Genomic DNA, 22,200 nt, shown 5'->3' on the forward strand with positions numbered 1-22,200 from the left:
GTTTGAAGTGTGTTGACGAGTGTTGGACGAGCGAGTGTGTGTGTGTGTGTGTGTGTGTGTGTGTGTGTGTGTGTGTGTGTGTGTGTGTGTGTGTGTGTGTGTGTGTGTGTGTGTGTGTGTGTGTGTGTGTGTGCGTGCGTGCCTGCCCACCTGCATGTGCATGCATGTGCATATCTCACAGCCTTACCTTAGTCTTGTGTATATCCATCTTATCCATGCAGACGCCCCTCATACACAACTTTCCATCCCCACAGGCGGTGCCATCAGCCCAGGGGAAGTGACGTGTCTGACACACCAGCTGGCCCCGGGACTTCCCTGTACACCAGAGCCGACCACAGGGCGGCTGCATGAAGGGACAGGGCTTGGAGCCATCTCCGAAGGCCAGCTCACACTGCCGGTCCAGGCTGTAGGAGGATCCAGGGAGGACTTCAGGCAGGGCCAGAGGCTTCAGGGGCTGATCCAGCAGACACTCACCTAGTGAACAGAGAGAGAGAGAGAAATACAGGCCATGAGTTACACAGCTACACCAACAGAGGTTTTTTACTCCAACTCTTAGTAAGGCTGAGCTTACTGTATTTCAAGTGCCTTCAATTCAAGTGTTTAACTGCTGTCTTTTTGCATCCTTTCTCTTTTTTTATTTTTCTGTAGTGAAACACTTTGCACGTGAGGATTAGGATTTTCTAAAGTTTGTGTGAGTGGGTACGTGTGTATCTCTGCGTGTGTGCACGTGTGTGCAGATTAAACAAGTGCACAGCCTCTCAGCCAGTCACCCAGTTGTGACCCTGTGACGTCGACCCCTTTGAAGGCGGCGCTTCAGAAACTGCTGATGGTTCATTACACTTAGCTGTTAAAGACCAAACACACACACACACACACACACAGGAGGTGGTACGTCTACCTCCTAAAACATACACACACAATTTATTGACTTGGCCAAGTCTAGTTTAACCCATTAGTGTGCTGTTCCATAGACGTCTGCCTAGTGTCTGCCTAATGTCTGCCTCTGCCCTGCTGAGTAGAGTAACGATCACACACACACACAAGCACACAGACATGCACACACACATGTGAACGCACAGACATATACAGAGACACATGACCACACACAGCTATATGCAAATTCATTGACCTAAGGCTAGGGTTGCAAAGGGTCGGAATCTTTCTAGTGAAATAGTAGCTTACAGCAAAGTGTGTTTAAACAATTTCTGCTAGTTAGTTTTTGCTACCATGTGGGTTTTAGCTTGCTAACTGAGGAGTGTGCTAACTGCTAACTGAGGAGTGTGTTAATTCACCTGTTTCCATACATTCCATTCATTTTAAAACATTTATCTTACAAAGCAGTTGTTTAATCTAACTGCTGAACTATTTATCTATACATGGAATTGTATTTGTTGTTTTTTTTACTCATTTTTTTCTAATCTTTACAGGAAAATCCACAGGCACTATCTGATTGATGTGTGGAGACATTTCACTGCAGCTAATGTAGAAGGAAAAGCTGTGTACATTTGCAAATACTGTGCCAAATCATATGTGAAGAATGCAACAAAGATGCAGAATCATCTGGTGAAGTGCATAAAGTTCCCTCAGCGCTCACAACAAGCAACCTCTGACAAAAGTCCCTCTACTTATATTTGAGGGGGAAATGATGAATCAGACACCTTATCGATAGCAACAGCTCATGGTCCTCCTGGAATCAGATATTTTTTTGACTCAATGGAGGAATGTAGTCAGAGAAATGCTGATGAATGTCTTGCTCGAGATGTGTATGCAACTGGTTCACCTCTGATACTCACAGGCAATGTGTATTGGAAGAGATTTCTGAATGTTCCTCGCCCAGCATACACACCTCCAACCAGACATGCTTTATCCACTCATTTGCTGACTTCAACAGAGTTCAAGTGAAGGTCAAGCAAATCATAGAGAAAGCAAACTGTATTACATTCATCTCTGATAGGTGGTTGAATGTTCGTGGGCAAGGAATAATTAACTACATCATCTCCACCCCTCAACCAGTATTCTACAAGAGCACAGACACATGGTACAACAGACACACCGGTCTCTACATAGCAGATGAGCTGAAGGCAGTCATCAATGACCTTGGACCACAGAAGGTATTTGCACAGGTGACAGACAATGCTGTGAACATGATGGATGCTTGGTCTAAAGAGGAGGAGTCCTACCCTCACATCATACCCATTGTCTGTGCTGCTCATGTATTGAATCTGCTCCTCAAGGACATCGTGGCACTGAAAACAGTGGATACACTCTACAAGAGAACCAAGGAAATAATTAGGTATGTGAAGGGTCATCAATTAGAGCAGCAATATACCTCACTAAGCAAAGTGAGAAGAATAAGAGTACCACATTGAAGCTTCCCCGCAACACCCATTGGGGTGATGTTGTCATCATGTTTGACAGTCTCCTGGAGGGGAAAGAGTCTCTCCAAGAAATGGCCATATCACAGTCTGTCAATATGGACAGCCCCATCAAGAGGATCTTCCTGGATGATATATTTTGGGAGAGAGTGGTAAGCAGCCTGAAACTCCTGAAACCTATAGCAGTAGCCATTGCACAGATTGAGGGAGACAATGCCATCCTGTCTGATGTTCAGACTCTACTTGCAGATGTAAGAGAAGAAATCCATACTGCCCTGCCCACTTCAATGTTGCTCCAAGCAGAGGACACTGCTGTTCTGAAATACATCAAAAAGCGTGACGACTTCTGCCTGAAGCCCATACACGCCACAGCGTACATGTTGGACCCCAAGTATACTGGCTAAAGCATCCTGTCTGGTGCAGAGATCAACAAGGCCTATGATGTCATCACTACCGTGTCTCGCCACCTTTGCCTGGATAAGGGCAAGGTTCTTGGCAGTCTGGCGAAGTACACTTCCAAACAAGGGCTTTGGGATGGAGATGCAATATGGCAGTCGTGCCCACATATCTCATCAGCCACCTGATGGAAGCGACTTTATGGATCTGAGGCTCTTTCCCCTGTTGCCTCCATAATCCTCCAAATCCCACCAACATCAGTCGCCTCAGAGCACAACTGGTCCTTGTTTGGGAACACACACACCAAAGCACGCAACAGGCTGACCAACACAAGGGTTGAACAATTGGTGGCCATCCAGGCAAATTTGAGGCTTTTTGAGCCTGACAATGAGCCATCCTCAACAAAGTTGGAAAGTGACAGTGAAGATGAGGCCTCAGAGTCTGATGTTCAAGAGGTGGACATTGAGGAGGTCCAGGGAGAAGACATGGAAGTCTGAGAGGAAAACAACCAATGTTTTTGTTTCTAAACTATAATTTTACAGATGTATGTTGAAAACATTTTTGGGAGATGCGATGGATCATTGGGGATCATTCAATATTCCCTTTCTTTTGTTGTTCAGTGAAATCATCCCACGTGTGAAGAGTCAACTCATTTAATTAAAGTCCAATTCGTAACTAAATCAGTTTTTTTTTTGGAAGCATTGGAAGCATTTATCATTTGCAATTATGTCAACTTATGTTAAGGTAAAAGGTTTATGTTTCTGTCTCCATGAGATATGGTAAATATATCCAATACAAGAAAAATCTAAATTTAAATGGTATTAATATTAATGTGCATATATTTCCATTAATTCCCATATATTACCGATAATTCCTATATATTCCCGTTAATTCCCACGGAATCTTTCCACCTCTGAATATTCCCCAAAATGTGCAACCCTACCTAAGACAGCACACCTGAGTGACAAAAGCCCTGCAGAGTGGAGTTACGATAAGAAGAAGAAGCACAGAGCAGAGGGCCTAGCTGTTTCTAGGAAAAGTCTAATAATAATTCAGGTTTGACAGGCCTGTGTACACAACATCAAAAGGCCAGACTGAATTGGAAGCGTCGGACGGTCTGTGACTTAGCACTCAGTGAGACTCTCCTAACTTCTCAATGCACTCAAATCTAATTTTATTTGTCAAATGCTTACATGCTCACGGGCTTACTTACAGGACCTTCCCAACAATGCAGAGAGAGAGAAAAAAAAGCATATATATATATATATATACATTATCATGTATACATTATCATGTATACATTATCATTCAACAGTTTGGACACACCTACTCATTCAAGGCTTTTTCTTTATTTCACTATTTTCTACATTGTAGAATAATAGTGAAGACATCAAAACAATGAAATAACACATATGGAATCACGTAGTAACCAAAAAGGTGTTAAACAAAGGTTATAAAGTAGTCGCTAGCCTTTCTTGATTATTCCTGCAATACAGCCAGTTCAAAACTTTGGTGAAGGTTTAAACCAGTTTGCAAGTGTTTTATTTCATTCTCTTCAGCCATTTTCTTTGGCCAAATGAAGTTCCAAATGCAATGTTGTGTTTGCTGTGATATTTACCCATTAGCAATAACATGACTTATGATATTACATTACCTTAAGTTTAGAAACAGTTTTGACAGTTTGGTGTGGTGTGATATGAAGGCAGTGTGCACTGGCACTCCAACTGTCTATGACAGTAGAACTTGAGGAAGAACATCTATCTGACAAGGATAAATAAATGCATGTCGGTGTCATAGCATGCCACTGGCATATCTGTATCTCTCTCTCCGGGGCTAGGCCTAAGCATCTCTTCCTTTTACATTTTATTTTAAAATATTAATATCATAGAGTGGATGCATAAGTCTATAGGCCTATATGCATGCAATTCTCTGATGCATTTAGTGCTCAAATCTAACGGCTGAACCGTTAGGTGGACAATAATTATTTTAGGAAAGTAAAACTCAATAAAACCATATGCTATAGTTTTGCATATGCTACACATCGAAAATCAAAACATATAGAATAGTGTTTTTGTAATTTGTTGTAGGCTGTTTTTAAGGACATGTAAATCATTTGGTGTCACGGCTGGCTGAAGGACTGGACCAAGGTGCAGCATGGTAAGCGTACATTTTCTCTTTATTAAAAATGACGCCGACAAAACAAAGAACAAAACCAAACCGTGAAGCTTTGGGCTATGTGCCCTGAACAAAGTCAAACTTAACTTCCCACAAAACAGGTGGGGGATAAGGGTACCTAAGTATGGTTCTCAATCAGAGGCAACGATAGACAGCTGTCCCTGATTGAGAACCATACCAGGCCAATACATAGAAATACAAAACATAGAAAAAAGGACATAGAATGCCCACCCTAGTCAAACCCTGGCCTAACCAAAATAGAGAATAAAAAGTCTCTCTATGGCCAGGGCGTGGCATTTGGCCAATAGCCCTAGGTTTTTGATGCCGCTGGCTGCGTGTGTGACTAGGGAGGTTGCCGCTGGCTGCGTGTGTGATTAAGCAGGTTGCCTTAGTGTTCTTGGGTAGAGGGACTATGGTGGTCTGCTTGAAACAGTGCCATTATTAGTGCAATGGAGATTTTCTGTCCATTAAAATAACATCAAATTGAAAGAAGGCCCATTTTATTGCTTCTTTAATCAGTACACCAGTTTTCAGCTGTGCTAACATAATTGCAAAAAGGTTTTCTAATGATCAATTAGCATTTTAAAATGACAAACTTGGATTAGCTAACACAACGTGCCATTGGAACACATGAGTTGCTGATAATGGGCCTCTGTACACCTATGTAGATATTCCATTTTTTTAAATCTGCCGTTTCCAGCTACAATAGTCATTTACAACATTAACAATGTCGACACTGTATTTCTGATCAATTTGATGTTATTTTAATGGACGAAAAATTAGCTTTTCTTTCAAAAACAAGGACATTTCTAGGTGACCCCAAACTTTTGAACGGTAGTGTATGTTTGTTAATGTAGGGTATCTTATTTATCACACGCGCACAGCTTTTATAAGCCCAATCGTTGCTCAATAATTTGAAATGCAATCGCATGTTGAAAATCATTTTTCTGGCCACGATTAAAAATAGCAACAAAAAAATCTCAACTCGTAATTGTAGCACGATTCCCTTTTGCCTTTCAAATGCATAGGCAATGGAAGGCAGGCTTCATCAGCGTGCCACACAACACTTTGCAATGTGCTGGAGGCAATACACACTTTGAAAAAGTATAGCTATTTGTTTGAAACCTGAAAGTTTTACTACATATTATACTTTGCTTTTCTCAGCAAAATCCGACCATATCTTTATAGGCAATTATATTATAAAGAATATGCCATTGAAACCAGTAGCCTATTTTTCTCATGTTCTATTGGTTTTCAACTTTCTTTCATTGTCCAGTAACCAAAGGCACAATCCTAGTCATATTAGCAACCCATGCTAGTTGTTGCATCTTTAGATCTCCCCTCTTTCTAAATTTCTAAAGGATATTTTCATATCTGTCACTTTGACAATGGTATTTTCATGCTAATTGCATTATGAAACGAACATTCACGCGTAGCCTACTGTCTTGTGCACATTGTTGCGCTTATAATGTGAAGACACAGACTAATAGTGCATCAACATTTTCTGATCTGTTGCATCAGGCTCATTGATTTTTGTATGTTTTTTATGTAGCCTAGGCCCAGTGTTGTGTTCGAGACCACCTAAAGCGAGACAAATTCAGGACCAAGACCGGAGCAAATCGAGTCCGAGTCAAGACCAAGACCAGTCGAGACCGAGTTGACACCGAGACCGGGCGAGGGACAAGCAGGTTCGAGACCAATTCAATACCGAGAACATAAAAAAGCGAGTCCCATTCAAGACCATAATTGTAATTCTTTGTCCAGTATTTCTGCATATTTCAGAAGAACATATGGATTCTATAGACATTCAGAATGGTAAACAAATGCATGCTGAGGGCAATTATTACTAACCCAAACACAGCGGGGAACAATGAGGACCTTCTACGCCTTCAGAGGGCTAAGGATTTCTAATATAATAAAAACAATAATTACAATTATATTATTATTTTCAATCATGTTCTGATTTAATCTCTTCAGTTCAGATTTTGTCTTTGGCGAGATAAATCTACCTAGCTAATTCAGCCATTAGCTAGGCCATGAGAAGCTGGATAGAAGGCACATGCCATTCAACTGTATTAGGGCAACATTTGGGAGTGACAGTGGAATAAACCAATCACATTTTAAATTGTAATGGGTGGGACCGTTTTTACCAAAAATACGTATGGAAACTTCTGCCTTATCAAAAGCCAACAGATCACTGTGCAATAGTGAGCAGTAGTTTTCCCAGGGTTTAGCTAGCTATCTTTTGTTGTTGGCTAGTTTGCAGCGGCTGCAACAGGTGTTATCGAAGAAGATGTTGTTGCTAATTTGTTAGCTTCTCCCTTTTCAATAATAACTTTTAACAAGAAGTTAACCTTTAACTGCAGTGGGCTAAATCAGGGTCTTTAAAAAAAATGCATTAAAAAAAAGTATACACCTCACACATGGTTATGGACTTTAAAAAAATACACTTGTACCATGTCAGATATAGAACTAAAATGTATTCAAATTGTTGTTCGCATCCCAATATTACACTTTATTTACATCACAGAAGACTGAAATATAACAAAACTGTTTGACATAGAAACACTTGATATTCATTTTATTTTTATAATCTTCACAAATTACAAAATTATTAAAAATATTAATATCCTTCCACATTTGAGGTCAAAGAAGGCACTTTTGGTCATTGACTGCAGGGAAGGGTTGTTTCAAATGATTATCATCTGGTGAGTGGAACTGTGTTGTTGTTTTTTTGCTCAATCTGATTGGGTGGGCCTGGCAGGGCCCCAGTGGTTGGGCCTGTGTCCAACCAGGCCCACTCATGCTTATGCCCCTGATGCAAACAGCACATGATGACTGAAATCACAAATAGCCTACTAACCAAGACTTCAGACTAACATTTTTTAATACCTGGTTTGCATACCCATTGTTGCCTTAGTTAGCATTTATTGGTAGATATCATAAGTTGAAACGTCTTTCCTACCTACCAGCTGTGGGTGACATTCTTCTGTGAGCTGCTCCATGCCAAACCCAGTTAAGAGCTGCGCGCTCTTGCTGCCTGCCTGCAGATGATATTTTGCTGAAACTAGGCTATGTGAGCAGCGTGCATGTGAATATATTTAACGTGTTTTGCAATTGTGTAGGCAGGATTCCACTATTGTACTACATACTTGATATTGTATACCTCTACTACACTACTTTGTTACACATAACTGGGGATTAAGAAGTGAGTAAATGCAATGCCCACTGAAAGAAAAGTGGGTATACGGCATATACCTGCATTTAAAAACTGGATGGTTCGAGCCCTGACAGCGTTGGTATATCAGGCCGTATACCACGGGTATGACAAAAACATGTATTTTTACTGCTCTAATTACATTGGTAACCAGTTTATAAAAGCAATAAGGCACCTCGGGGGTTTGTGATATATGGCCAATATACCACGGCTAAGGGCTGTTGTGTCCACCCCCCACCCGTTGAGTCCACCTGTCTTATTGCTTAAATATCCCCCACTACACCACTGGCTTAAATAGCCCCCGCTATTCTTCTTCACCTGGGGATCATCTGTATTACAAAAAGTGCACTCTCCTACGTACATGAGTGCACTGGTATTACCGTTGCTGTCTTTTCAGCATCACCAACCTGTCACACAATGAAGGCCTAGGTCCAATAGGTTCACCACTGCGCAAACATGTCTATAATAGATATAAAGACTGCAGGAATTAATGTTTCAAGAAAGGAGTGTGTATATTTGGCCTGGCGAAGTGGTTGTATGCGCTTATTAAATGGAGGCTGATAATTATGTGTTTTTTACTCCGCTGGTCTCGGCTGACTGAGTACAAATGTCTCTAACAGGACAAGACCGAGACACTAAAAATGTGGTCTCAAAAACGGTCACAGTCTCCAGTATTATAACACTGCCTAGATCTACTGATTGTATGAATTTGGGTTCTATTGTCCAACATGTGTCCCAGTGTCTGCTGGGGTCTTTGACAACTTTTAGGACCTTTCTCCACTGCCTGGTATAGAGGTCCTTGAAGGTTTTAACCTGCTCCACTACAGCCCCGTCGATGTGGATGGGGGCATGATCAGCCCTCCGTTTCCTGTAGTCCACGATCAGCACTCTTGTCTTGCTGACATGTTTTATTTATTTATTTAACCTTTAACTAGGCAAGGAGAGGTAAGGTTCTCCTGATACCACACTGACCTCCTCCTTATAGGCTGTCTCATCATCTTTGGTGATCAGAGCTACCACTGTTGTGTATTCATCATCAGTAAACTTAATGATGGTGTTGAAGTCATGCATGGCCACGCAGTCATGGGTGAACAGGGAGTACAGGAGGTGACTAAGCACGCACCTCTGAGGAGCCCATGTGTTGAGGGTCAGTGTGGCGGTTGTGCTGTTGCCTACACTCATCACATGCGGGCGGCCTGTCAGGAAGTCCAGGATCAAGTTGCAGAGGGAGGTGTTCAGTCCCAGGGTCCTGAGCTTAGTGATGAGCTTGAAGGGCACCATGGTGTTTTAGTCGATGAACAACATTCGCACATAGGTGTTCCTCTTGTCCAGGTGGGAGAAGGCAGTGTGGAGTGCAATAGAGATTGAATCATCTGTAAATCTGTTGAGGCGGTATGCAAAGTGGGTCCAGGGTGTCTCAGATGATGGTGTTGATGTGAGCCATGCATTTCTTGGCTACAGATGTGAGTGCTACGGGGCGATAGTCAATCAGACAGGTTACCTTGACGTTCTTGGGCACAGGGAATATGTGGTCTGCATGAAACATGTAGGTATTATAGACTTTGTCAGGGAGAGGTTGAAAATGTCAGTGAAGACACTTGCCAGCTAGTCAGCCCATGCTCTGAGTACACATCCTGGTAATCCGGCCTTGTTAATGTTAATCTGTTTAAAGGAATTACTCATATTGGCTACGGAGAGTGAGATCACATAGCCGTCTGGAACAGCTGGTGCTCTCATGCATGGTTCAGTGTTGCTTGCCTTGAAGCGAGCATAGAAGGCGTTTAGCTCATCTGGTAGGCTCGTGTCACGGGGCAGTTCGCGGCTGGTTTTCCCTTTGTAATCCGTGATAGTTTGCAAGCCCTGCCAAATCCGACGTGCGTCAGAGCCGGCGTAGTAGGATTCGATTTTAGTCTTGTATTGATGCTTTTCCTGTTTGATGGCTCGTCAAAGGTTGAAGAGGGATTTCTTATGAGCGTCCGGATAATGTCACACTCCTTGAAAGCGGCAGCTCTAGCCTTTAGCTCAGTGAGGTCGCACAAGTATCCATGGCATGCCTGTAATCCATGGTTTCTGGTTGGGATATGTATGTACGGTGGGGACGACGTCATTGATGCACTTATTAATGAAGCCGGTGACTGATGTGGTACACTCCTCAATGTCATTGGATGAATACCGGAATATATTTCAGTCTGTGCTAGCGAAACAGTCCTGCTGTGTTTCATCCGCTTCATCGGACCACTTCCGCATTGGTTCTTCCTGTTTGAGTTTTTTGCTTCTAAGTAGGAATCAGGGAGGGCGAGGGAGAGCCTTGTATGTGTTTCTGTGTGTCGAGTAAAGGTGATCTAGAATCTTGTGGCCTCTAGTTGCACAGGTGACATGCTGGTAAAAATGAGGTAAACGTATTTCAGTTTCCTTGCATTAAAATCACCGGCCACGAAAATCGCCACTTCTGGGTGTACATTTTCTTGTTTGAATATGGCCCTATACAGGTTGCTGAGTGCAGTCTTGGTGCTAGCATCGGTTTGTGGTGGTAAATAGACGGCTACTAAAAATATAGATGAAAACTCTCTTGGTAAATAGTATGGTCTGCAGCTTACCATAAGGTATTCTAACTCAGGCGAGCAAAAACCTGAGACTTCCTTAACATTAGAGAACATTCACCAGCTGTTTTTAACAAAGAGACACACACTCCTAATGTCTCAAGGCACTCCTAACTTGCGTGCGTGCTTGTGCTACGTTGAACCATCCATTGTCGTTGTCTACTTTTCTCTGTCCTGAGGAAAAATGTAATGTAACGGCCATGAAAACAGAATGGAACGAACAGAGAATTTTTCTTATATTCTATTTTAACCTATGTGGGAAGTATTGAGGACTACACCTAGCTGCCCAAACCACTGCGGTGGTTCTTCGTATAACAGCCCCTCTAATTTGGGACAGATGGTCAGGATAGCAGGCCTTGAAATAACAGTTTGTCACTGATCTGGGTCCAGACCTTGTGGTTTGCCCTGCTTGGCACAAGCTCCATATTCAAGAGAGTAGGATTAGGATGTCTGCAGAGAGAGTTCTCTCTCTCATTGTCTGTAATGTAACATTTTGTGAGTGCCTCCAATGTTACAGTGAGTGTAGGCTGTCTGGTCTGTGCACATGTCCCATTTAGAGTTATCTGATACGTGATTCGTCTTTACGACGAGATTCGTCTTTACGAAGAGATAACTATAGCTGTTGTTACTCCATCAGGTCATATTCATGGCTGAGAGGTTATTATATTCTTGGACTATTTGAAGACTTATAATCATTATGTTAAGCAGTATATATGTCTAAAACACATTTCCCTTTCAGGGACAATAACTACCATCTTTATCTATTTGATCTTATCAGGCGGAATTGAGAAAAATAAAGAGACAAATGTCTGCTTTGCGAAGTAAGTCAGCCTGCTCCTTGCCAACCGCAGGCTTCATAGCCCCCTAGTTACTGACCCTGTGGCAACAGATAACAGGCTAGACTGTGTGACTCTGTTTGTGACAGGGACACAACAGGAACAGAACAGGCTCTGTGATTATGTGCTCAGCAGCACATTAGGATGGGCATGTGTTCTCTCAATGTGATCAGCCATCAGCAGTCCTGGTGCCAACACAACACAAGATGTTTGTACTGTATGTTGTCAACCAATGAGTGTGTTATAAGGGGTGCCTGAAGCACCACAGTGAGACTGAGTTCAGCTGAGTCTCACTCACACCTCTTTATCAAACACTCTCCCTTACATTCCTTCCACTTGTTCTACACAACAAGGGTCAGGGGTTAGGGGTCAGAAGGTAAGAGTCACGATGACTCACCATTTCCACTGTCCAGGCAGTGTACCAACCTTGTAGGGTTTTCCCACATATTACACAAGATAAATGGGTTTGCCCACTTTTTTACCGGCAGCACTCAAGGGTTACCCAAATATCTCTTTACCACTACCACACATTAGTAAGGGTCAGGTATGTGCTGTGCGTACATGCCTATGTGTGTGCGTCAGGGGTTAGAGGTCAGAGGTTCTGCTGACTCACCATGTCCGCTGTCCAGGAAGTCAGTGATGATGGCTGCGCTGCAGTGGGACCAGGGGCTGGTCCTGTTGATCTGGATCAGGGTAGGGGACATCATGTGGTTGTCCTTCAGCTTCCCAAACGTCTCCTCACACGCCTTCACATTGTCATGCGGCATGTTGAACACGTGGCCTATAGCAGGAAGAGGAAGAAGGGAGACATTACTGTCTCATTCATCTTTGTTATTCAATAAATGACTTACTGGATTTACATGGGCAGCATAGGTCATATACCTTGCCGTCAACTGGCTTGTTGTTTTTGTCAGTCAATAAACACTGGACATTTACAAAAATTATTTTTATGGTTGCTCAGGTATTGTGAAAGGAGGTGATACCGTCAACAGTTTCGTCTTTGTTTGACCGTTTTTACAGCTTTACATTCACATAAAATTACAATGAGAATCTGCATAGATATCGGTCTTCCTTTATATCAGCTCTAATGCTGTTCAAACTAAAAAGTGGAAATCTGGGTCATTTTTTGTAACTATTCTTGTCACACTGACAAAACAGCAACTTTGTATTCTCAATGACTGTGCCAGGGGGGTTTGGAGAGGACAGCGGGTTTGGGTGAATGGGTTCACCCCATTGAGTCAATTCAGTCAATTCAGGAAGTAAACTGAACGTTCAATTCCAACCCTGGAGGACGGACTAAGGTGATGTGACAGAGCACTCACCAAGCTCGTGAGCAGTGGTGAAGGCGGAGGGCAGACCGTCGTCTTCTATCACAGAGCAGCTTCTCTTGGGGTCACACATGGTGCCCACGTCAGCCATGCCCAGGGTGTCACAGGTGGAGGCTCCACACAGGTCCTGGACAGGAGATAACACACACACCACATGCTGGTCAGACAAACACACTCATCTCTCCCATTACACATGGCAATAACATTTCTATTGCTGTTCTGACATTTAACTAGGATATTCACTTGCTGTCAAGCTAATTTGACCCTCTTACTTGTCGTGCTTTTAATACCTTGAAAGAGGTAGACAACACAGTAGTATGTACTATATATAGTGATTATACTGTGTGTCATCAAATCAAATTGTATTTGTCATATACACATGGTTAGCAGATGTTAATGCTGTGACAACCCATTCTAATATGGCTTGCCATACGTTCTCCCAATAGGCATTGCTTTCTGGAAACCCCCACTACACATTCAATCTACCTGTACTTGAGTTAATGAATATGCCTCCAATTGTTCTGCCAAGTAGCAAAGTTTCCAATTTACCTATATTTCTACACCACACTGTTTTAAACACAATGTATGTTAGTGAGTAAGGACCCATTGGGACCTCATTATCACAGGCCTCACTGACAACCAGGCAGTACCTAAACAACCCATAGAGCAATGCCTTTCTGCCCAGTTTGTATTATTCTGTAAATAAATCTCTGTAACTAAATTTAGTATGATACAGTATGTTACGTTATGTCGGGTTACATTATGAATGGAATAGCGGTCGTACAATATCATACAAATTAGAGGATGTATAGTATCATACATTTTACCTGGTCGTACAGTAGCATACGAATTGGATGACGGAAGTTATCACACATCTGGGAGGACATATAGTATTATACGTCTTTCTCTGAGACCAGGTTGATTGTTGCATGTAACAACAAAGTAGAAATACGGGGAGAATTTACGTTGTTGGTTTGGGGAACTAACAACAAAGGTTAGGATAAATTACGTGAAAGGTTAGGGGAACTAAAACAAAACTGCAAGGTGAATTTAAGTAGTAGTTTAGGTGAATTGGTTTAAAGTTTAGAATAAAGGTTAGGGGAAGGGTTAGCTAAAATAATACAGTTGTTCCCGACGTGACAACCTTTAAATTGCTAGGTGGTCGCGGACTACGTCCAACCAATCTCCCTACTTTTGTTTCAGTCTAAAGTAACTAGATGTAACTAGATCATTAGTAGGTATCATACATCTTGGAGATGCTCAGAAATACATTAAGTATGTGTCATATTGCTCTGATGCCAGGCTGTGCACACTAGAGTAGAATCTTCAACAAACACACAGTAAAAACCATCAATCCCCAAGCTCCTCTCAGCTTTGATCTGGTGTTTAAAAGTATATCCAAACTGAAGCCTTAAAGTACTGTGACAAATTATTTGAAGTATCTACCACAATTGCTTGACAATGAAAATCCAATCCAGATGTGTGTGTGTGTGTGTGTGTGTGTGTGTGTGTGTGTGTGTGTGTGTGTGTGTGTGTGTGTGTGTGTGTGTGTGTGTGTGTGTGTGTGTGTGTGTGTGTGTGTGTGTGTGTGTTTTAACTCAAGATCAAATAATAAAGTACCTGGGATTCTTTTCAATTAAATTGGTCAAAAATTGTAATTTCTCAAGCAATCATTTTCTACGACTGTCTGGGAGTGGTTTGAGTGGGGAGGGAAAAACTGAGAACTGTCTTTTCAAATAGCTCTTACACTAAAGGGCCATTATCATCATATTCACAATTTCATATTATTATTCCAACCTCATAGTGTGGAAATATATATAAAACACAGGACAATCACATTTTTTTATTGCGCTAGGCCTATGAGAAAGTATACTAAACTGCAATGAGCTGCTGTGTTTTCGTCTGCCAATGACCTACTTTTCCCATCCGCCATCTGCCATATCTTTCCATGGTGTGGACTCACTCACCCAGCTGTTTAACACACACACAGACACGCACGCACGCACACAAACACAACTGCCAATCCTGACTCTCCATCCTATCCATCTTTCCACGGTGTGGACTCACTCACCCAGCTGTTTAATGACAATGACCAATAATATCGTTCCAATCCTGACTAATCATAATTAAAAGACCCACTGCTTTTGGTGACCTTGTTTCTGCATGTTACTTCCTCTTTTCACTGAACCAGGCATAGAACAGAGTAGGATTTGGGATGGCCTAGTGGATAGAGTGTGGGCCCAGTAACCGAAAGGTTGCTGGATTGAATCCCCGAGCTGACAAGGTAAAAATCTGTCGTTCTAAACAAGGCAGTTAACCCACTGTTCCCCATTAGGCTGTCATTGTAAATAATAATTTGTTCTTAACTGACTTGCCTAGTTAAATAAAGGTTCAATAAAAAAATACTCTCCCCTCCATAACATAAGTCATGTTGCTAGTGATGGCTCAGTAGGGCCTGGGGGGACAGTCAAAAGCAACAGAACAGAGTAGGGCCGGGAACCAATCAAAGTTGTAGTGATTCAATCAATCAGCCAGTGGCTGATTAGTAGGGTCCTGGCGGCATATTCAAAAGCAACATGTTGTTGCAAAATGTTAAAAGAGCAACAGCGAGAAAGAATTAGGCTAGGCACTAAACAAGTTACACAACAACAACTGCAGCAGCTTGCAACGACAACTGGAAACCTTGGTCTGATACACCAGTATCACCGGGAAGGGTTTTATAAGATCTGGAAATACTTAGCTAGGTGTGTCCTTCCCCCCTTGTTACCCTGGTGTGTATCTGTCTATCATGGAAGTTAATAGCAAACTTAGTGTAGAGTTACTCTCCCATCCAGCCCTCTCTGGGGAAATATGAATCTGGCAGGTTTATGGTCAGAATCCATTACTAATCTTTTGGAAAAGGGGTTTTCACATACACTGCACATTCTGTGGACGTTACTGTGCGATCTCAGCAAGCTGCAGAGCAGTAAGGAAGGAGCCATGGGGAGAACTGAGGCTCCCTGTGAGAGCTGAGTGGTCTATATAAAACACATAAGTATAGTACATTAAACTCAGCATAAGTAAACATCACATCAGGCGCAATCTGTGCCTTACTCAAGCCATTGTGCTGTCGATTGCAAACCATTTCAAGACCCTTTCACAGGCGTCTAAATCTAATGTGCCTAACCAGCTGGGGGGAAATGGTTGAAATGGTGTTAGAAACTGATTGAAATTACGTCATTGTGATGTCATGCTCTCTGGGTATTTAGAATGAGAAAGCCTATGCCACAAGCATGGAAAGTGTCCCATGACTGTCTCCTGCTATGGACCAAGGTCGGCTGAGTGTATCATCAGCATCACCACCAGCCCATGTCTGTCAAAACCTATTCATTTTCACTGTGTCAAAGACGACTCCTCTCCTCAAGCAACACTGACCCAATTGGCACCCGGTGGTACAAACAGCCGACTTTCATTAGGCTTTTATAACATCCAAACTGTTCCATGTGTGCATTCCCCCTCCTTCTCTTTCCATTTCTCTCTCTTCCTCTCTGCCTCTATCTCACTCCAACTCCCTCTCAATTTGTCTACTTTCTCCCACTCCCCCCCCTCTCTCTCTCACTTTCTCCCTCTCTTTTTCTCTCTAGTTCTCCCACTCTCCCCCCCCTCTCTCTCTCTCACTTTCTCCCTCTCTTTTTCTCTCTAGTTCTCCCACTCTCCCCCCTCTCTCTCTCACTTTCTCCCTCTCTTTTTCTCTCTAGTTCTCCCACTCTCCCCCCTCTCTCTCTCACTTTCTCCCTCTCTTTTTCTCTCTAGTTCTCCCACTCTCCCCCCTCTCTCTCTCACTTTCTCCCTCTCTTTTTCTCTCTAGTTCTCCCACTCTCCCCCCCCTCTCTCTCTCTCTTCTCCCTCTCTTTTTCTCTCTAGTTCTCCCACTCTCCCCCCTCTCTCTCTCACTTTCTCCCTCTCTTTTTCTCTCTAGTTCTCCCACTCCCCCCCCCCTCTCTCTCTCACTTTCTCCCTCTCTTTTTCTCTCTAGTTCTCCCACTCTCCCCGTCCTCTCTTTCTCTCTCTCTCTCTCTGAGTCACAGACTACATACCAGTGTCCACCACAACTCAGCTTTAACATGTTTAATCAGACTTGTTATTATTATAGACAGAAACGAGCGGAAATGGAAAGGAGAGCTGGAGAGAATGGGATTGGGGTGAGAGGAGGAAGTTAGGATTACTGCCAATGAAAGACAGTAAAGAAATTAGCTTACACAAGGGTCTGCTGTGTGGTAGTTGTAAGGGCCCATTGGGAGTATTGGGTCTCATAATGACAGCTTCACAGCTGAAGGTGAGATATGTTAGTCTTTCACGTCCACTCCAATGTTCAGGAACAGTAAGACTCATTTGTCATGAGGAATAATCTGAATGCCTGAGGGAGCTAAATTTGAACTGAAACTGATTGTTTCAAGTCTTTCTTTCTCCCACTTCCTTTACAAGTCCCCATGGCAGTAGTTTTTAAATGATGAGCCCAAGCCCATGCTTTGGAAGGTTTTACCCTCACAGAACTGCATAGTATCTCAGTGGTCATAACAAATCCTGTTGCCAATGGTCTGTATGGTTACCAAGATTACTGCAAAGGCAATGACTGCAGAGTGTAATTCTAGAGATAAAATATTCATCTAACTTGTTGAATTAAGTTTTATCAATCTACTCCTCTTCTAGCAGGCCTATTATCATTGGCATTACTTTTTAAGCCTACATTCAGCCTATACAGCTGCCAACTAAGCCAACAAAAGTGTTGCCTGGAGAGATATGATTCTGACACATTCAATTTTCTAATAGTGATGCTGATCCATATTGCCATTCTTTGCCACTCTTTACCACAGCGAATGTTCTGACACACACAACAGTCAGTCTCTGTTATGTTATTCATGTGTAATTACTTGGTTATAGCCTGGCGTGAGACTGTTTATATTTAGTGGTTTTAGGATGACAGGCTCATATGGTGCTGCTTAAAATGACTTGCAAGGCTTCTTTGTCACTTTTGGGGTTTTGAGAGGAAAGCATGTGACTGATGATGGCCAACTGTGCCACGCCACACTGCCAGTGCTACTAAGCCTCTTTTATTAGGTGTAAATCTGAGAGACTCGATAAAGTAGGGCTTTATTAAAGGTAAGGTTTAGCCAACTGGAAACCACTATGGTAAATTAACAAGCAACAAGACATGTAATAGTGTAGTTATTGTGCAGTTGTTTAAAATCTCCAGTGTATTTTCAATACTCAACAATAAATTCTCAATCAATTTTCAGAATGACTTTCACATAATGTGTAGGTGAACAACCCTGATGAGTGACAGGTAAAAAAAAGATTCGCTGTAGAGGTCACATGGTAGAAACGCAGGAGTGAATGGAAATACACACAAACAGATCCAGATGAGACAACAACCCAGATGAGAAATGTGCACTAGGCAGAGGAGAGGTGTGCTGAATCCTGTCCCTTGCGGCTGGCTGCAGCTGCGAGGCTCTCCCTCCTCTAGTGCTGCTGTGGTTTCAGACTGGGGGCAAGCAAGTGGGCCAGGGCCAGAGACGTGGCGGGAGGGAGGGAAGGATAGGGGAATTTCTGACATGTTCATGGTGATCTTCCCCAGGGGCATATTTAATGGGGAGCAGGCAAGGCATCCTCAGAGGGGGAAGGGGGAGGAGGGGAGGGACAAGCCAGCGCATTTACAGCTGGAGGCAAGGCAGGGTGGGAAAGGTCCACATAAAACAAGACACTTCCGATTGCTGCATCCCTCGGGGTACTGACGGACTGACTGACACTCCCTTGTCACAGAGCACAGGTCAAATAACTAAGCTAACTGTTAGTTTATTGGTACATTTTCTATTGGATTATTATGTTCAGTATGTTTGCTGGAAAGTACAGTGACTTGGTCATGAAGAGATTGGCCATGACATAATGTGCTATATGTCATGATCCAGAATTATTTAAATTACATCTGCCAAGTAAGGGTGGTTGAGTACAGCACTGCACTGACATTAAGTTTGGCTCTGCCAATCTATTTATTGCATGAAAGCTCTGAGACTAAAGTAGCTAACTGCATAGTAACTGTATTCCTTGCTACTATTGGAGTTGTCTGAATCTCTCTCCCCACTAAATGCTTGCCTACCTTCAAGACAGTAAACCATGGACAACCTTCTTTACTAAGGAAAACAAAGGACTGTATAACGTCTGTGTCTGTCTGTCATATCACGGCTGTCTGAAACTTGGCTGAGAAGTGAGTGTTCACATGTCTCTTCATGGGTCAAAGAGCTACACCTTCTCTAATAATGGTTGGAATGTAAGGAGGGACTTCAACTCTGACCTTGTCTGAAATTTAGAAATGAACCAAAAAGAAAATATGTCAGCAAAACAGAAACAAATAACTGCCACTCTGCTCTGACAGTGATTATTTTTGGTTGTAATGGTAAACTTGGACCATGACAATCCCTGACCTTACTTCAGTGTTAGGGCTGACCAGCCGGTTGGCCACGTGGCATGTAGAGTCTTGTTGTTTGGCTGTGTGAGTAATGAGTGGTCTGGTCTGTCGACACTGTGCTGTGGGCGCGGCCCTCCATTTCACTCTCTCTCTCTCCCTCTTCCTCTCTGTCTACCTCTCCCTCCCAACAGGTGGGGTTTGTCTCAGAGTTCATCAGAGATGGAAAGTGTGTTTGAATGCAAATCAATTCATGTTTAAGGGCAGGGACAACCCACTGAACCCAGCCTTTTATAAATAAGCATTGTGATTTGTGAACAAGCATAAATCAAGTCAGTGTCTACTTTATGAGACCTGGGGTTGGGTTGGTTTAGCTAGTTTTATGTCTACGACTATGTCTCGTGTGCCATTAGGTTTACATGGACTTATGCCAAGGCTCCCATACCTCCTTGTGACACAGGTTCTATTATATGGCATCTATGTCACCATAGACAAACACACTGATGACTAATAGAAGATGCTGGTCAGCATTATAGACTGGTTTAGACTGCTTATGTGGTGCATTCAATTATATTCCCATTTTCAAACTATTGCAATGATCCAATGCATCCTCATTCTGCATACAGATTACACAGTAATTCTAATTGCACAGATGCATACATACTTGCAAACCAAGGTAAAATAGAGGGTGCTTAAATCTATCCAGTTTCACGGCATGTACAAGTGTGAGATGTAAAATGGAAATGTGCTTTTTGCTTATTGCAACTCCCCCTGAGAGTGGGGTCATTGGCAGGAATCAACCATTATTGACAGAGACCCTGAAACATTTAGGGTTATAGGGAAGATTTTTCATCTTGTGGAATTCAAACTAGCAACCTTTCGGTTACTGCCCCAACACCGTTGCAATAAGCTACCTGCCATCCCATGCTCCCATGGTGATCGCAAGGTGACAGATAGAGAGCACCCCATGTTGACAGAATAAAGCTCAACTTTACCTGCTTGGTGAACAGTATGGCAGTATCCCAATAGTCTGGATGCTTGTCGTTATTCTTATTCATCTTTTTTTGCCAAGTGCAGAAGTTACGCAGCGTCATTGCTGCATTGCCTGAGACTTTGGGTCCTTTGTCATCATCAGTTAGCACAATGAACTTGACAACAACAATGTTGATGGAGTTGAGAATACTGGGGTGTTTGTAGAGCCTAGCTGCCACAGACATGAGTGTCAAGAGGTAATGTTTAAGGTCATCTCCATGGAAACTAGCCATGGACTCATCAGCAACAACCAGCGTCTCCACGTATCTGGGGATGGAGGCAAATCTCTTGGATCTACCTTGGATACCTTTTAACATTGTTTCAGTCACATTGTGCCCTTTGTAAAAGTGCTTGTATTTCTCCAAAGACGCGGCGACGTCGGGACTCAGACCCGTGTCCACCGCGCACCTGGAGGTCGAGTTACCGTTGAAGTTATCGTTGCTACGGCGCCGGATAACATGCACGCTCTCGGCGCTCATGGTATTTCCTGAAGTGGTGTCATTGTGGACAGGGTTGATGAAATATTCCCAGCCTTTGAAACCGAATGCGCCTTGCAAGCCCTTGCACAGACTCAGCGCTGCGTATGAGAGCCGGTCTGAGTTGACATAACCAGAGTAAAAACACCTGCTCAGGTCCCCGCTTGCAGCTGGACTGGAGGCAGAGACGGTGGGGGCAAGGAAATTTGAATCTGGATGCAAATCAAGCACTAGCTCCTGCTGGAAGGCGCTTATTTTAAGAACAATTATCCCCGTAAGAATATCCTCGCCGTTGTCAAAAACATTATGCTCATATTGTTTGTCATCCAGTCTAATAGGGTAGCAAAGTTCACTTTCACTCTCCATGCAATTAACGGATCTGGAGTGTAGAATCACGAAACAATAGAGCAATATTGTCCTTATGAACATCACCATGATTGATTTTATTGAGTAACCTAATGTACTGATCATGAATTTAAATGAACAACAGAGCCGTAAACGTTCCCTCTAATGCAGTCGTAATGAGTGATCGATACAACAGAGAATAATCCAAGGCGCAAATGGAAGGCTATTCTAAAACATTGCCGTTACAAGTCCGCTCAGTGCAAAATCCTTCAGTATCTGACCCGTTCCCATCATCTACCTGTCTGCTGAGCCGATTGATGCCTTCTGTGGACTTTATGCTTTTGCGTCATGAGTAGCCTAAATATTGAGAAATTGTAATCAGAGTTTTTGGGGTCGTAACTAGTTACCACAGCCGCAAAGTCGTAATTATGGTTTAACCCCGCCTATTTCTAAAATTTCTCTTCAAATCTGATTTTAAACCTAACGTTAAATGTATCCATAACCTTAACCACACTGCAAACCTTATTGCCTAACCAGAACCTTAAATTAAGACTATAAAGCACATTTTATTTTAATGAATTTTTACGATATAGACAATTTCTACTTTGTGGCTGCGGTAACTAGTGACAACAGGGTTTTGGGGAGGCGCTCGGGAAAGCTCATTGGTTATGCGTCTCAGTTCAAGGTTTACTCTGCAACCACTTGAAACTCTGTACTGTATTAGCATCACAACTTCCGCGCAGCACACGAAAAACAGGGTTTCCTTCCACTTTACCCCTCGAGCTGGGTCTGTGCTATGCTATGCAGTGCATAGCGCGCAGCCTGCCTCCATACACATTTGTATCCAGCGCAACATCCAAAGCAAAGTAGCACAACACCAAATGAGTGATATATTTTGCATATGTTTACTAGCCAGTGCCTATACTCTACAAAATGTCCTTTTATAACATGGCTTTGTGAATTAGTAAGATGTATCTAGGA

General features: G+C 42.7%; 1 protein-coding gene across 1 annotated transcript in view; it reads right to left on the bottom strand.

Annotated features, from left to right (window-relative positions):
- Positions 1-21,578, bottom strand: part of adamts15a (ADAM metallopeptidase with thrombospondin type 1 motif, 15a) — a 29,928-nt gene extending 8,350 nt beyond the window's left edge. The window contains exons 1-4 of the mRNA XM_020464456.2: positions 20,362-21,578; positions 12,922-13,054; positions 12,213-12,380; positions 188-474 (exon numbers count right to left, since the gene is read on the bottom strand). Of these exons, the coding sequence (XP_020320045.1) occupies positions 188-474; positions 12,213-12,380; positions 12,922-13,054; positions 20,362-21,345 (1,572 nt within the window). The 5' untranslated portion in view covers positions 21,346-21,578. The remainder of the gene's footprint in view (positions 1-187; positions 475-12,212; positions 12,381-12,921; positions 13,055-20,361) is intronic.
- Positions 21,579-22,200: the final 622 nt, after the last annotated feature.

Source organism: Oncorhynchus kisutch, linkage group LG28 (genome assembly GCF_002021735.2).
Source record: "Oncorhynchus kisutch isolate 150728-3 linkage group LG28, Okis_V2, whole genome shotgun sequence".
Classification (NCBI taxonomy): Eukaryota; Metazoa; Chordata; class Actinopteri; order Salmoniformes; family Salmonidae; genus Oncorhynchus; species Oncorhynchus kisutch.